Consider the following 18,055-nt stretch of genomic DNA (forward strand, 5'->3'; position numbering starts at 1 on the left):
GAGTTTCAGCACAAAATACATTTTAACTTAATTTTGTTTAACTGAGATGGGAGAAAAAGCATCTACCATAGCCGCATGTGTAAGATAGGTTGATCCCGACCCTCACGCAGGGTGTTTTGCGAAAACTCGGTAAACCTCGTTTCCGCTAAGCACCCTACGCTCGATAGGAATGAACGTATCTTACACTCTCGGCCATGAAAGATACTTATAATCTAGGCCAATGATTACGAATAGGCTGAAGTCTGAGTGCAAACTAAACACTCAAAGCTAAAAATCTTGAGTAAGTGTTACTTGCCTTTTGTTTAAAAAGAATATAACCATATAAACAATGTTTTTCGCATTGTAAGAATTTCATTTTCTGATTCTGGGTCTACAGTCAGACTTGAGACTGTTCGTGGACCCTCTTTTTTGTAGTTAGAAAACGGACCTGTTGTCTTGTCTGTTAATTGTAAATGTAAAAAAATCTTACCTTTTAAAGTTACTTGTTAGATTTTTATGATTATATTTCTCCGAAAAATGACATATTTTTCGACGTACTACTTGATTTACATAAACACAACACATACATAGTACACTTTTAGTAGATCAAGTCAATCCGTAATCCGTTTTGTATAAGGTCTAAGATTTGCTGTTATTAATTGCACTGGTGGCTTAGCTACTTTTGGCGGTTATAATCATGTTATACCTAGTCTCTAACCTTTATATAGGTTTAACGATCGTGACTTGCATTACATTTGTCTTAGAAGTTTAAATCATTACAAGACAAACGACATTCACAAAATAAATTTTATAAAAGAATCACACCCCTGCTAAAGGTTCAAGTAGTGGATAATCTTTTCAGTCGCAGTTGCATTTTAATTCGTTATTGATCAATGCCCCAAGTCCTAATCCTAAATTAAAACGTGCTACAAACTGTCTGCCCTAGTTCATTTGGTTCTGAAAAGACATCACACAAGGGAATGCTGAGTGAAATCAAATTAGAAAACTGCCATATGAACCTGACAATCAATCAAACGTTCCCTAGAACTGCAATGTGTGCATTACAAAACATAACAGACTTTCATTAAGCCAAGCACATCGTCTAAAACATAAAATTATATTGAACAATTACGTCAAGTAAGTAAAATGGTACCTGCGAAAACAAGCATACTTTTTGTATTGCATCAATAAGACACAGAGACAGTATTGGTGTATTAGGTCTTGCATCAATAAGACACAGAGACAGTATTGGTGTATAAGGTCTTGCATCAATAAGACACAGAGACAGTATTGGTGTATAAGGTCTTGCATCAATAAGACACAGAGACAGTATTGGTGTATAAGGTCTTGCATCAATAAGACACAGAGACAGTATTGGTGTATAAGGTATTGCATCAATAAGACACAGAGACAGTATTGGTGTATAAGGTCTTGCATCAATAAGACACAGAGACAGTATTGGTGTATAAGGTCTTGCATCAATAAGACACAGAGACAGTATTGGTGTATAAGGTCTTGCATCAATAAGACACAGAGACAGTATTGGTGTATCAGGTCTTGCATCAATAAGACACTGAGACAGTATTAGTGTATCAGGTCTTGCATCAATAAGACACTGAGACAGTATTGGTGTATCAGGTCTTGCATCAATAAGACACAGAGACAGTATTGCTGTATAAGGTCTTGCATCAATAAGACACAGAGACAGTATTGGTGTATCAGGTCTTCCATCAATAAGACACAGAGACAGTATTGGTGTATGACGTCTTGCATCAATAAGACACAGAGACAGTATTGGTGTATGAGGTCTTGCATCAACAAGACACAGAGACAGTATTGGTGTATAAGGTCTTGCATCAATAAGACACAGAGACAGTGTTGGTGTATACGGTCTTGCATCAATAAGACACAGAGACAATATTGGTGTATGAGGTCTTGCATCAATAAGACACAGAGACAGTATTGGTGAATATATTTTTACATCAATAAGACACAGAGACAGTATTAGTGTATATGGTTTTGCATCAATAAGACACAGAGACAGTATTGTTGTATAAGGTCTTGCATCAATAAGACACAGAGACAGTATTGGTGTATAAGGTCTTGTATCAACAAGACACAGAGACAGTATTGGTGTATATCTTGCATCAATAAGACACAGAGACAGTATTGGTGTATAAGGTCTTGCATCAATAAGACACAGAGACAGTGTTGGGTTATAAGGTCTTGCATCAATAAGACACAGAGACAGTATTGGTATATCAGGTCTTGCATCAATAAGACACAGAGACAGTATTGGTGTATAAGGTCTTGCATCAATAAGACACAGAGACAGTATTGGTGTATAAGGTCTTGCATCAATAAGACACAAAGACAGTATTGGTGTATAAGGTCTTGCATCAATAAGACACAGAGACAGTGTTGGGTTATAAGGTCTTGCATCAATAAGACACAGAGACAGTATTGGTGTATCAGGTCTTGCATCAATAAGACACAGAGACAGTATTGGTATATCAGGTCTTGCACCAATAAGACACAGAGACAGTATTGGTGAATATATTTTTGCATCAATAAGACACAGAGACAGTATTGGTGTATAAGGTCTTGCATCAATAAGACACAAAGACAGTATTGGTGTATAAGGTCTTGCATCAATAAGACACAGAGACAGTATTGGGGTATAAGGTCTTGCATCAATAAGACACAGAGACAGTATTGGTGTATATGGTTTTGCATCAATAATACACAGAGACAGTATTGGTGTATAAGGTCTTGCATCAATAAGACACAGAGACAGTATTGGTGTATAAGGTCTTGCATCAATAAGACACAGAGACAGTATTGGTGTATAAGGTCTTGCATCAATAAGACACAGAGACAGTATTGGTGTATAAGGTCTTGCATCAATAAGACACAGAGACAGTATTGCTGTATAAGGTCTTGCATCAATAAGACACAGAGACAGTATTGGTGTATCAGGTCTTCCATCAATAAGACACAGAGACAGTATTGGTGTATGACGTCTTGCATCAATAAGACACAGAGACAGTATTGGTGTATGAGGTCTTGCATCAATAAGACACAGAGACAGTATTGGTGTATAAGGTCTTGCATCAATAAGACACAGAGACAGTGTTGGTGTATACGGTCTTGCATCAATAAGACACAGAGACAATATTGGTGTATGAGGTCTTGCATCAATAAGACACAGAGACAGTATTGGTGAATATATTTTTACATCAATAAGACACAGAGACAGTATTAGTGTATATGGTTTTGCATCAATAAGACACAGAGACAGTATTGTTGTATAAGGTCTTGCATCAATAAGACACAGAGACAGTATTGGTGTATAAGGTCTTGTATCAACAAGACACAGAGACAGTATTGGTGTATATCTTGCATCAATAAGACACAGAGACAGTATTGGTGTATAAGGTCTTGCATCAATAAGACACAGAGACAGTGTTGGGTTATAAGGTCTTGCATCAATAAGACACAGAGACAGTATTGGTATATCAGGTCTTGCATCAATAAGACACAGAGACAGTATTGGTGTATAAGGTCTTGCATCAATAAGACACAGAGACAGTATTGGTGTATAAGGTCTTGCATCAATAAGACACAAAGACAGTATTGGTGTATAAGGTCTTGCATCAATAAGACACAGAGACAGTATTGGTGTATAAGGTCTTGCATCAATAAGACACAGAGACAGTATTGGTGTATAAGGTCTTGCATCAATAAGACACAAAGACAGTATTGGTGTATAAGGTCTTGCATCAATAAGACACAGAGACAGTATTGGTGTATAAGGTCTTGCATCAATAAGACACAGAGACAGTATTGGTGTATAAGGTCTTGCATCAATAAGACACAGAGACAGTATTGGTGTATCAGGTCTTGCATCAATAAGACACAGAGACAGTATTGGTGTATAAGGTCTTGCATCAATAAGACACAGAGACAGTATTGGTGTATAAGGTCTTGCATCAATAAGACACAAAGACAGTATTGGTGTATAAGGTCTTGCATCAATAAGACACAGATACAGTGTTGGGTTATAAGGTCTTGCATCAATAAGACACAGAGACAGTATTGGTGTATCAGGTCTTGCATCAATAAGACACAGAGACAGTATTGGTATATCAGGTCTTGCACCAATAAGACACAGAGACAGTATTGGTGAATATATTTTTGCATCAATAAGACACAGAGACAGTATTGGTGTATAAGGTCTTGCATCAATAAGACACAAAGACAGTATTGGTGTATAAGGTCTTGCATCAATAAGACACAGAGACAGTATTGGGGTATAAGGTCTTGCATCAATAAGACACAGAGACAGTATTGGTGTATAAGGTCTTGCATCAATAAGACACAGAGACAGTATTGGTGTATAAGGTCTTGCATCAATAAGACACAGAGACAGTATTGGTGTATAAGGTCTTGCATCAATAAGACACAGAGACAGTATTGGTGTATAAGGTCTTGCGTCAATAAGACACAGAGACAGTATTGGTGTATAAGGTGTTGCATCAAGAAGACACAGAGACAGTATTGGTGTATATGGTTTTGCATCAATAAGACACAGAGACAGTATTGGTGTATAAGGTCTTGCATCAATAAGACACAGAGACAGTATTGGTGTATCAGGTCTTGCATCAATAAGACACAGAGACAGTATTGGTGAATATATTTTTGCATCAATAAGACACAGAGACAGTATTGGTGTATAAGGTCTTGCATCAATAAGACACAGAGACAATAATGGTGTATATGGTCTTGCATCAATAAGACACAGAGACAGTATTGGTGTATAAGGTGTTGCATCAATAAGACACAGAGACAGTATTAGTGTATAAGGTCTTGCATCAATAAGACACAGAGACAGTATTGGTGTATAAGGTCTTGCATCAATAAGACACAGAGACAGTATTGGTGTATATGGTCTTGCATCAATAAGACACAGAGTCAGTATTGGTGTATAAGGTCTTGCATCAATAAGACACAGATACAGTATTGGTGTATCAGGTCTTGCATCAATAAGACACAGAGACAGTATTGGTGAATATATTTTTGCATCAATAAGACACAGAGACAGTATTGGTGTATAAGGTCTTGCATCAATAAGACACAGAGACAGTATTGGTGTATAAGGTCTTGCATCAATAAGACACAGAGACAGTATTGGTGTATATGGTCTTGCATCAATAAGACACAGAGACAGTATTGGTGTATCAGGTCTTGCATCAATAAGACACAGAGACAGTATTGGTGAATATATTTTTGCATCAATAAGACACAGAGACAGTATTGGTGTATAAGGTCTTGCATCAATAAGACACAGAGACAGTAATGGTGTATATGGTCTTGCATCAATAAGACACAGAGACAGTATTGGCGTATAAGGTGTTGCATCAATAAGACACAGAGACAGTATTAGTGTATAAGGTCTTGCATCAATAAGACACAGAGACAGTATTGGTGTATAAGGTCTTGCATCAATAAGACACAGAGACAGTATTGGTGTATATGGTCTTGCATCAATAAGACACAGAGTCAGTATTGGTGTATAAGGTCTTGCATCAATAAGACACTGAGACAGTATTAGTGTATAGGATACAGAGACAGTATTGGTGTATGAGGTCTTGCATCAATAAAACACAGACAGTATTGGTGTATAGGATACAGAGACAGTATTGGTGTATCAGGTCTTGCATCAATAAGACACAGAGACAGTATTGGTGTATAAGGTCTTGCATCAATAAAACACGTAGACAGAATTGGTGTATAAGGTCTTGCATCAATAAGACACTGAGACAGTATTGGTGTATCAGGTCTTGCATCAATAAGACACAGAGACAGTATTTGTGTATATGGTCTTGAATAAATAAGACACAGAGACAGTATTGGTGTATATGGTCTTGCATCAATAAGACACAGAGACAATATTGGTGTATCAGGTCTTGCATCAATAAGACACAGAGACAGTATTGGTGTATCAGGTCTTGCATCAATAAGACACAGAGACAGTATTGGTGTATCAGGTCTTGCATCAATAAGACACAGAGACAGTATTGGTGTATGAGGTCTTGCATCAATAAGACACAGAGACAGTATTGGTGTATAAGGTCTTGCATCAATAAGACACAGAGACAGTATTGTTGTATAAGGTCTTGCATCAATAAGACACAGAGCCAGTATTGGTGTATAAGGTCTTGCATCAATAAGACACAGAGACAGTATTGGTGTATAAGGTCTTGCGTCAATGAGACACAGAGACAGTATTGGTGTATCAGGTCTTGCATCAATAAGACACAGAGACTGTATTGGTGTATGAGGTCTTGCATCAATAAGACACAGAGACAGTATTGGTGTATCAGGTCTTGCATCAATAAGACACAGAGGCAGTATTGGTGTATCAGGTCTTGAATCAATAAGACACGGAGACAATATTGGTGTATATGGTCTTGCATCAATAAGACACGGAGACAGTATTGGTGTATATGGTCTTGCATCAATAAGACACAGAGACAGTATTGGGGTATCAGGTCTTGCATCAATAAGACACGGAGACAGTATTTGGGTATCAGGTCTTGCATCAATAAGACACGGAGACAGTATTGGGGTATCAGGTCTTGCATCAATAAGACACAGAGACATTATTGGGGTATCAGGTCTTGCATCAATAAGAACAGAGACAGTATTGGTGTATAAGGTATTGCATCAATAAGACACAGAGACAGTATTAGTGTATAAGGTCTTGCATCAATAAGACACAGAGACAATATTGGTGTATAAGGTCTTGCATCAATAAGACACAGAGACAGTATTAGTGTATATGGTCTTCCATCAATAAGACACAGAGACAGTATTGGTGTATCAGGTCTTGCATCAATAAGACACAGAGACAGTATTGGTGTATCAGGTCTTGAATCAATAAGACACAGAGACAGTATTGGTGTATCAGGTCTTAGATCAATAAGACACAGAGAAAGTATTGGTGTATAAGGTCTTGCATCAATAAGACACAGAGACAGTATTGGTGTATAAGGTCTTGCATCAATAAGACACAGAGACAGTATTGGTGTATATGGTCTTCCATCAATAAGACACAGAGACAGTATTGGTGTATCAGGTCTTGCATCAATAAGACACAGAGACAGTATTGGTGTATCAGGTCTTGAATCAATAAGACACAGAGACAGTATTGGTGTATCAGGTCTTGAATCAATAAGACACAGAGACAGTATTGGTGTATAAGGTCTTGCACCAATAAGGCACAGAGACAGTATTAGTGTATAAGGTCTTGCACCAATAAGACGCAGAGACAGTATTGGTGTATAAGGTCTTGCATCAATAAGACATAGTTGATGTATAAGATCTTGCATCAATAAGACACAGAGTCAAAATTGCTGAATAAGGTCTTAGTAAAATGGTATGGTAACAAGCAAAACACTATAAAGACTAGTTATAAAACGTGTGAATATGAAGGTTTTAATATGAATGGTATTTATTGTATGTAAAGTAGGTTATCAAACGAATGGATAAAAGAATGGGACAGCTATAGTGCCTATGTTTCCACAATGCAATAGAAGGCATGGAAAGCCAAAATTTTTTTTTTATAAAACTTAATGTTTTGTTCAGTGTTGAGGATTTCATCAAACTCGCGTGAGCGTAGTAAAATTTCAGAATATATTGACGCCTAAGGTCTGCATACACTGGCCATTTAAGGACGAAATGAAACTCATCCTCAGTATCATTTGAATTATAGATTCCTAGGCCACTGTTTTTTGATTGTTCGTTTAACAAACCCGCCGCTCAAAAATACGTGATTTCAGAAAAAAATAGAATTGGAAATCCGAAACTTTTTAATTCCCTCCGCTCCGAATTTTGCCTGTCGATTAAAACAAAACGTCGGGGAAAGAATGACAACTCCTTCCACGTAAACTTTTTGAACAACGCTCGAAGAAACATGGCTGACTAGTTACAGTTAAGCTATTTCTCGGATAGCAAAACTGTAAAAACGTGTGTTAAAATAAATGAAAATGATACTTTCTCCGATATAATTAACACAAGCATTCCCTCAAATACACTCGAAAAGAAGGTATGTGGATATTGAACGGCTGGAAATGCAAGTAAACATAAAGGGAGATCGTCATATCAAATGACATGCCTGGCTCCCTGTTGATACAATTCGGGGTCAAATTAATTGTCATCTGTCAAAAACAGAGGAATAAAACGTGCCACCTACAAAGATTGTCAACGCATTTGATATAATGATGTCCACGACAAAGAAATTCGATTGGGTACGTCCTGAAAAGTATATTTCTGGCAGTTTTTGACTCTGACTAAATGTTTTTATTTGTGCCGGTTCCTATTATAGGTCCGTGTTTGTGCCATACCAAAAGAGATTGTGAACAGTGTAATGATTGTAAACAGTGTAATGATTGTGAACAGTGTAATGAGTGTATTGATTGTAAACAGTGTAATGATTGTAAACAGTATCTAGTCGTCAGTACTTATTATCATGTGATAATTTAAATAAAACTTAATAATGGTGATCAATATAGAACTGCTGTTAAGATTTAATGATGCGAACACCATTCAGGCAGTAATTGTTCAGTGATTGGAAAGACAACTATTGTTTAATATAGCACTGGTGGTAAGATTCAACCCTGTTTGGTGTGGTAAGTATTTATGTTTTTATAAGTAGCTTATTAACTAGTGTTTTATTTCCTACCCCCACAAAATAAAACAAGATTTTTAAATTTTATTTCTTTTATTTTATTTCCTCCTCCTACGAACATATTCAATCATGGCGGTTCACAAACAATACAAAATAAAAGGCCCTAGGAACAATATTTAGTTTATGGGATGATAATCGTAATATAGATAAAATATTTCTATACTTTGTATTTTCTAAAAAATAATAATAGATATGAGGATTGTTCAAAATTGGTCTTAATTTTTATGAATCTAGTGAAGAATACAAGTCTAACCCAGACCTCTATTTGCTGATATAAATGTTTCTAAGTCTACTTTTTAGTACTGGTACAAACTCTTCGATTTTTACCGACCCAGGCTATAACCATACTTCATTCAGACCAGATGATTTGAGAATCTCCTTAACTGTTGATGTCCAGTTTGTAGAAGAATAGTTGTCAACACTATAAATTTAGTCCTATAATATAGCATTTAAAATAGAATTACCTTGCTTCACTAGATGAAGCCAAATATATATATAATAAGAGATACCTACTCTGGTAACAGAACTGGGCAACATCATGCTGTTGGAAAGTTACTGGGTGGATTAAGATGAATTAATATTTGGTTAAATCATGACAATGAAACAAACTGTCCCCCATGCTGAAACAAAGACTTGATCACAGAATATTGAGTTTAGTTTAAAAAGGAATTTAGATTGGATAAATCTGTTGAAACCATTGCTAAATATATTGTCAAACTGCTCTGTCAACATATAGATTGAGTGTACATTCTTCTTAAGAAAGAGATACCGTAAGGTAAAACAACATTTTAAGAGAAAACAAAAAATGTCAAATCAGTAATTCCAGAATGGTTAAATCAGTATATCCCTTCTCGTACATGAGGCCTCTGCATGCTGACCTGAGACATACGCCATACGTATAACCTGAATCGAACTTGTACACTAGGGCTATAAGGAATATTTCCACATTTGTATTTAATGCTATGACAAAACGTACTGAAACTCTTGATGTCGTTGTTTCTTGAGTTGATGTATTGTTTCATATGCTTTATTTATTATAGGTATATGTATTTTGTGTAGGTACAAATTAAACTTGCCATATATATATATATATTGTTTGATTTTTCTTCTGTGTGGCTATCTGTGTTGACAATTACAAATAGGTAGTTTGAGAGCAAAATGACATTTCTACAGTTTTGACTACATATTGATTTAACCTTTTGTTTTACGCTTTTGATTGGATATGCCATGAGTACCAACTAAACAAAAGATACCAACTGGATAGAAAACGCTCAGGATTTCGTTAGAACTGTCCACTGTCTCCACCGTGATGACAAGCGGCATTCTCTCAACCAAGATAACAAGCGACAGTCTCTCAACCAGGATAACAAGCGACAGTCTCTCCATCAGGAGAACAAGGAACGTCTCTCTATCAGGAAAACAAGCGACAGTCTCTCCATCAGGTTAACAAGCGACAGTCCCTCAACCAGGAGGACAAGCGATAGTCTCTCACCCAGGAGGATAAGCGACAGTCTTTCAACCAGGAGGACAAGCGACAGTCTCTCAACCAGGAGGACAAGCGACAGTCTCTCTATCAGGAAAACAAGCGGCAGTCTCTCATCCAGGAGGACAAGCGACAGTCTCCAACCAGGAGGACAAACGGCAGTCTCTCAACCAGGAGGACAAGCGAAATCACTCTGTCAGGAGGTCAAGCGACAGTCTCTCCATCATTAGGACAAGCGAAATCTCTCTATCAGGAGGACAAGCGACAGTCTCTCCACCATTAGGACAAACGAATTATCTCCACCTGGAGGACAAGCGACAGTGTTTCCACCATTTTACCTAGTGAATCTTTCCACCTGGAGGACAAGCGACTTTCTCTACACCAGGAGGACAAGGGACTGTCACTCAATCAGGAGGGGAGCGACAGTCACTAAACCAGGAGAACAAGCGATATTTTCTACACCAGGAGACCAAGCGACGGTCTCTACACCAGGAGGACAAGCGACAGTCACTCCACCAGAAGGACAAGCGACTGTCACTCAATCAGGAGAACAAGCGACATTCTCCTCACCAGGGGACCAAGCGACAGTATCTCCACAAGGAGAACAAGTAACAGTCACATCATTGAAGTATCTCAACTTCATAAAGACAAACGACAGTCTCTTCACCAGGAGAACAAGTAACAGCCACTCCATTGAAGTATCTCAACTTCATAAAGACAAACGACAGTCTCTTCACCAGGAGAACAAGTAACAGCCACTCCATTGAAGTATCTCAACTTCATAAAGACAAACGACAGTCTCTTCACCAGGAGAACAAGTAACAGTCCTCCATTGAAGTATCTCAACTACATAAAGACAAACGACGGTCTCTCTACCAGGAGAACAAGTAACAGCCACTCCATTGAAGTATCTCAACTACATAAAGACAAACGACGGTCTCTCTACCAGGAGAACAAGTAACAGCCACTCCATTGAAGTATCTCAACTACATAAAGACAAACGACGGTCTCTCTACCAGGAGAACAAGTAACAGCCACTCCATTGAAGTATCTCAACTACATAAAGACAAACGACGGTCTCTCCACCAGGAGAACAAGTAACAGCCACTCCATTGAAGTATCTCAACTACATAAAGACAAACGACAGTCTCTCCACCAGGAGAACAAGTAACAGCCACTCCATTGAAGTATCTCAACTACATAAAGACAAACGACAGTCTCTCCACCAGGAGAACAAGTAACAGCCACTCCATTGAAGTATCTCAACTTCATAAAGACAAACGACAGTCTCTCCACCAGGAGAACAAGTAACAGCCACTCCATTGAAGTATCTCAACTACATAAAGACAAACGACAGTCTCTCCACCAGGAGAACAAGTAACAGCCACTCCATTGAAGTATCTCAACTACATAAAGACAAACGACAGTCTCTCCACCAGGAGAACAAGTAACAGCCACTCCATTGAAGTATCTCAACTACATAAAGACAACGACAGTCTCTCCACCAGGAGAACAAGTAACAGCCACTCCATTGAAGTATCTCAACTACATAAAGACAAACGACAGTCTCTCCACCAGGAGAACAAGTAACAGTCCTCCATTGAAGTATCTCAACTACATAAAGACAAACGACAGTCTCTCCACCAGGAGAACAAGTAACAGTCCTCCATTGAAGTATCTCAACTACATAAAGACAAACGACAGTCTCTCCACCAGGAGAACAAGTAACAGCCACTCCATTGAAGTATCTCAACTTCATAAAGACAAACGACAGTATCTCCACCAGGAGAACAAGTAACAGCCACTCCATTGAAGTATCTCAACTACATAAAGACAAACGACGGTCTCTCCACCAGGAGAACAAGTAACAGCCACTCCATTGAAGTATCTCAACTACATAAAGACAAACGACGGTCTCTCCACCAGGAGAACAAGTAACAGCCACTCCATTGAAGTATCTCAACTACATAAAGACAAACGACAGTCTCTCCACCAGGAGAACAAGTAACAGCCACTCCATTGAAGTATCTCAACTACATAAAGACAAACGACGGTCTCTCCACCAGGAGAACAAGTAACAGCCACTCCATTGAAGTATCTCAACTTCATAAAGACAAACGACGGTCTCTCCACCAGGAGAACAAGTAACAGCCACTCCATTGAAGTATCTCAACTTCATAAAGACAAACGACAGTATCTCCACCAGGAGAACAAGTAACAGCCACTCCATTGAAGTATCTCAACTTCATAAAGACAAACGACGGTCTCTCCACCAGGAGAACAAGTAACAGCCACTCCATCAAAGTATCTCAACTACATAAAGACAAACGACGGTCTCTCCACCAGGAGAACAAGTAACAGCCACTCCATTGAAGTATCTCAACTACATAAAGACAAACGACAGTCTCTCCACCAGGAGAACAAGTAACAGTCCTCCATTGAAGTATCTCAACTACATAAAGACAAACGACAGTCTCTTCACCAGGAGAACAAGTAACAGCCCTCCATTGAAGTATCTCAACTTCATAAAGACAAACGACGGTCTTTCTACCAGGAGAACAAGTAACAGCCACTCCATTGAAGTATCTCAACTTCATAAAGACAAACGACGGTCTCTCCACCAGGAGAACAAGTAACAGCCACTCCATTGAAGTATCTCAACTTCATAAAGACAAACGACGGTCTCTCTACCAGGAGAACAAGTAACAGCCACTCCATTGAAGTATCTCAACTTCATAAAGACAAACGACGGTCTCTCCACCAGGATAACAAGTAACAGTCCTCCATTGAAGTATCTCAACTTCATAAAGACAAACGACAGTCTCTTCACCAGGAGAACAAGTAACAGCCCCTCCATTGAAGTATCTCAACTTCATAAAGACAAACGACGGTCTCTCTACCAGGAGAACAAGTAACAGCCACTCCATTGAAGTATCTCAACTTCATAAAGACAAACGACGGTCTCTCCACCAGGAGAACAAGTAACAGCCACTCCATTGAAGTATCTCAACTTCATAAAGACAAACGACGGTCTCTTCACCAGGAGAACAAGTAACAGCCACTCCATTGAAGTATCTCAACTACATAAAGACAAACGACGGTCTCTCCACCAGGAGAACAAGTAACAGTCCTCCATTGAAGTATCTCAACTACATAAAGACAAACGACAGTCTCTCCACCAGGAGAACAAGTAACAGCCACTCCATTGAAGTATCTCAACTTCATAAAGACAAACGACAGTCTCTTCACCAGGAGAACAAGTAACAGCCACTCCATTGAAGTATCTCAACTACATAAAGACAAACGACAGTCTCTCCACCAGGAGAACAAGTAACAGTCCTCCATTGAAGTATCTCAACTTCATAAAGACAAACGACAGTCTCTTCACCAGGAGAACAAGTAACAGCCCCTCCATTGAAGTATCTCAACTTCATAAAGACAAACGACGGTCTCTCTACCAGGAGAACAAGTAGCAGCCACTCCATTGAAGTATCTCAACTTCATAAAGACAAACGACGGTCTCTCCACCAGGAGAACAAGTAACAGCCACTCCATTGAAGTATCTCAACTTCATAAAGACAAACGACGGTCTCTTCACCAGGAGAACAAGTAACAGCCACTCCATTGAAGTATCTCAACTACATAAAGACAAACGACAGTCTCTCCACCAGGAGAACAAGTAACAGTCCTCCATTGAAGTATCTCAACTACATAAAGACAAACGACAGTCTCTCCACCAGGAGAACAAGTAACAGCCACTCCATTGAAGTATCTCAACTTCATAAAGACAAACGACGGTCTCTCCACCAGGAGAACAAGTAACAGCCACTCCATTGAAGTATCTCAACTACATAAAGACAAACGACGGTCTCTCTACCAGGAGGGCGAGCAACAGCTTTTACACCATAAGGACACGCGACAGTCTCTCCACAAGAAGGACAAGCGACACTCTCTCCACCTGAAAGACATGCGAACTGCTTGGCAGTCATTCCACCGTGAGGAAATTGGTCTGTAAACTAGGAAACAAAATAAAAAAATGTCTTGGTATTGTGTATTTTTGTTGTACAAAGTCCGGATCAAAATACTGCATTTGCACATTGCGCTCGTAAAGACAAGACTCGCTGTAAGCTAGAATCACCGACGAGACGCTGTAGTGAACTACTATTTTAAGAACACCGAATCAATACTAACAAAGGAACCAGCTAATCATCTCTATAAAAGTTGATATTTTCGCATTCGTGTTTAAATTGCGTTCCTATTTCTGTTGAAATCAACCCAAAGACAATTATAGAAACACACGGAATAGAAATACATGATAGTAAATGAGAAGTATTTTGTTCGTATGCACACCACCACTATTTCCCTTCCCCTCAATTATTCATGCTTATTACTTCATAGGTTAAACTAGTGCCAATTGACAGGTCATTAATTATGGAGGCTTAACAGAACGAAGACAAAGGTCTAATAAAGTAGACTTATGAATAATCTTGGTGTGCTGTTATCAAGAAAATAAGTAACTGTTCCGTCTTAGATTTTCTGTCGTATTCGAATAACACGATATTGCCCCTATTTCGATTATATTTCCCTTCGTCTGCATTGCATGGTGAAAAACGTCTCTGAAAGGCTCTTGAGAAATTAAAAATATAAATAAGGAATCAGTATCATCAGTTTGTATATGGTATCTGAATCATATGTTTCTTTTTTCAAGAATAATAATTCAAATGTAATATACAAAAGCCAAACATTATTAACAGGGGCTTATAGGATTAAGGCTTAAGAAACGCTACATGAGACATACAACGTCACACAAACAGACGCTAAACAAAAGTCATACAATATTACCAAACAACAAACACAACCTTCATTTTCTAACAGTGAAGGCCAAAATAGACAAAAAAACAACAGACTGCAAATAACTTGAATACTCATATTATAGTCGCCGCTTGAGAACGGTCAGCGAAACAGGAGTTCACTTGTTGCTTAAACCAGCTGTAGAGTATTCCACCCTACTCTTTTTCAGACAATGATAAAAAAAAGTGTCGATGATCACATAGAAACAAACAAAGACTTAATTGAGTAGCTCCTTGGAGCGGTCGATCGAACCACTAATACATTCATTAGTTCAAGTAATAGGAAAACATACGACCGAACACGCACACGAAATAGTTCAAGCATTTAAACATGACATGGCTAAGTGGCAAGGTTTTTGTCTTTACTCATTGTTATTCAAAATTGGACTAACATGAAGAATTGAAATGTTTGCGTTCTTATCTGAAGAATTTTAACGACACTTTTAAATTGTATAACTCATTGCTCATTCAATTGACTGTTGACGCCTCATAATGCAATATTTTTTAACAATAGAAGTGTATTATCTTATAAAACACAGATATATTTAATCCAGGAGTATAGTGCAACACCATGCTTTAAGATCAATTATTTGAAAACGTAAGTACTCCAAGTAGGCAGCTGAAAAGAAAAGAAAATAATGTTCAGGGAAAAAAGTCGATTTACATGGATCTTAAGATCAGTGAAAACACTTTTAAAATGATTATTCATCCTTTTCAACCAATACTATTATACCTAGAATACAGGAATTTATAAAGTACCTTAAACAGTGGCATCACAGAGAATTGATCGGAAAGGTCTCTGTAGGCAAAACGTTCGCATTTCCAAAATTAGTGTTTCCATTTACTGTTTTACCAAATCCTCTAGGCCAACTAATAGTCGAAATAATAAAATGCATTTTTGCCTTCTTATGGGATAACAAACCGAATAAAATATACTATATCATCCCCGGAAATATGCTGGATTGAACTTTCCAAATTTAAAAATATTTCTACGTGCTATAAAAGCAGGCTTGAAACACTATATTTAAATGTAGTCTGGATGAAAACGATATAAAGGGTATATGTGGCCATAACGTATTTATTCATATCATCCTTATATATTGGAACAAACTTAAACAAAAAAGATCAAGTTAATATCAGAAAGTTCATCATATGGAACAAATTAAATACAATAATAAAACTATATATTATAAAGAATGGCATGAAAATGGCATACGTATTGTACCTTGAACACATATTTGTCATCAGAAAAAAGCACTTCTACTCATTTGATAATATGCAACTTTTATACCATATTCCTAATGGTGTTAATTTGAAATAACAGCAACTGATCCATAGTATAACACACTATATGATTTTTTTCAGTCTTCAGATATCGGAATTCCAGATGAATGATATCCATCCTTGAAAAATAGAATCCAAAAACAAAATATCTAAATTTCTTTACAATACACATACAAAACAGTTATCGAAACTTAAGCACAAACAGAAGTGGGAAAGCTCTGTAAATAAGGTTTTAGTCTGGAAAGAAATTTACACAATGTCATACATTGCAACAGTTGATACATGTATACGAGCTTTTCAATTCAAGCTAATAAACAGAATCATGATATCATTTAACACTAGCCTATGCGACATGTGCTCTAGCAATATAAAAACTATTATCCACTTATTCTTATACATAAACTAAAGACTATATCACCAAACAAGGTATATTTATTGAACTTTTATTTGGAATAAACGCAAGTAGTAATTACAGCAGTATTAACTACGTAATTCTACTCATAAAATATTAAATATTTTGTTCAAAATACCGACAAGTGATTCCAAACTATCCTAATATTGAAATAAACTAAAAAAAACATTAAAACATATAATATTATAGTAAAAACGTACGGGGGGGATTTGGAGTGGCCCGTTAAGGCAGGTGGCCATTTAAAGCAGGTGACCGTTCAACCAGGTTTGACTGTATTTGTAACAGTGCCACGGCGGTAACCACTGACCGTGCCAAGGCGGTAATCACTGACCGTACCAAGGTGGTAACCACTGGCCGTGCCAAGGCTGTAACCACTGGCCGTGCAATGGCGGTAAGCACTGACCGTGCCAAGGCAGTTACCACTGACCGTGTCAAGGCAGTAGCCACTTGCCGTGCCAAAGCGGTAACCACTGACCGTGCCAATGCGGTAACAACTGATTGGCCAAGACGGTTACCACTGACCGTGCCAAGGCAGTAACTACTGACAAAGCACAGGCAGTAACTACTGACCGTGCCATGGCGGTAACCACTGACCGTGCCAAGGCGGTAACCACTGACCGTGCCAAGGCGGTAATAACTGACCGTAACAAGATGGTTACCACTGACCGTGCCAAGGCAGAAACCACTGACCGTGCCAAGGGGTAACCACTGACCGTGCCAAGGCGGTAACAACTGATTGGCCAAGGCGGATACCACTGACCGTGCCAAGGCAGTAACTACTGACAGTGAAAAGGCAGTAACCACTGATCGTGCCAAGGCGGTAACCACTGAATGTGCCAAGTCGGTAACAGCTGATTGACCAATGCGGAAACTACTGACAGTGAAAAGACAGTAACTATTGACAGTGAAAAGACAGTAACCACTGACCGTGCCATGGCGGTAACCACTGACCATGTCAACGCAGTAACCACTGGCCGTGCCAAGGCGGTAACCACTGACCTTGCCAAGGCGGTAACAACTGATTGGCTAAGGCGGTAACCACTGACCGTGCCAAGGCAGTAATCACTGACTGTACCAAGGCATTAACTACTGACAGTTAAAAGGCAGTAACCACTGACCGTGCCATGGCGGTACCCACTGACCGGCCCAAGGCGGTAACCACTGACCGTGTTAAGGCAGTAACCCATGGCCGTGCCAAGGCGGTAACCACTGACCGTGCCAAGGCAGATACTACTGACAGTGCCAAGGCGGTAAACACTGACCTTGCCAAGGTGGTAACCACTGGCCGTGCCAAG

At 38.6% G+C, this 18,055-nt stretch overlaps 2 protein-coding genes across 8 annotated transcripts in view; one reads left to right on the plus strand and one right to left on the minus strand.

Moving 5' to 3' along the window:
• The window catches only part of LOC128214543 (uncharacterized), a 124,200-nt gene that overhangs the window by 70,463 nt on the left and 35,682 nt on the right, over positions 1-18,055 (minus strand). The window lies entirely within an intron of this gene.
• LOC128215319 (uncharacterized) lies at positions 9,559-17,298 on the plus strand. The gene is made up of 13 exons (XM_052922017.1): positions 9,559-9,627; positions 10,228-10,417; positions 10,600-10,822; positions 11,025-11,171; positions 11,351-11,451; positions 11,654-11,938; positions 12,071-12,218; positions 12,468-12,638; positions 12,886-13,125; positions 13,328-13,474; positions 13,723-13,893; positions 14,025-14,225; positions 17,046-17,298. The coding sequence occupies exons 1-13, from the start codon at positions 9,559-9,561 to the stop codon at positions 17,296-17,298; spliced, it is 2,346 nt and encodes a 781-aa protein (XP_052777977.1).

Source organism: Mya arenaria, chromosome 13, assembly GCF_026914265.1.
Source record: "Mya arenaria isolate MELC-2E11 chromosome 13, ASM2691426v1".
NCBI classification, from domain to species: Eukaryota; Metazoa; Mollusca; class Bivalvia; order Myida; family Myidae; genus Mya; species Mya arenaria.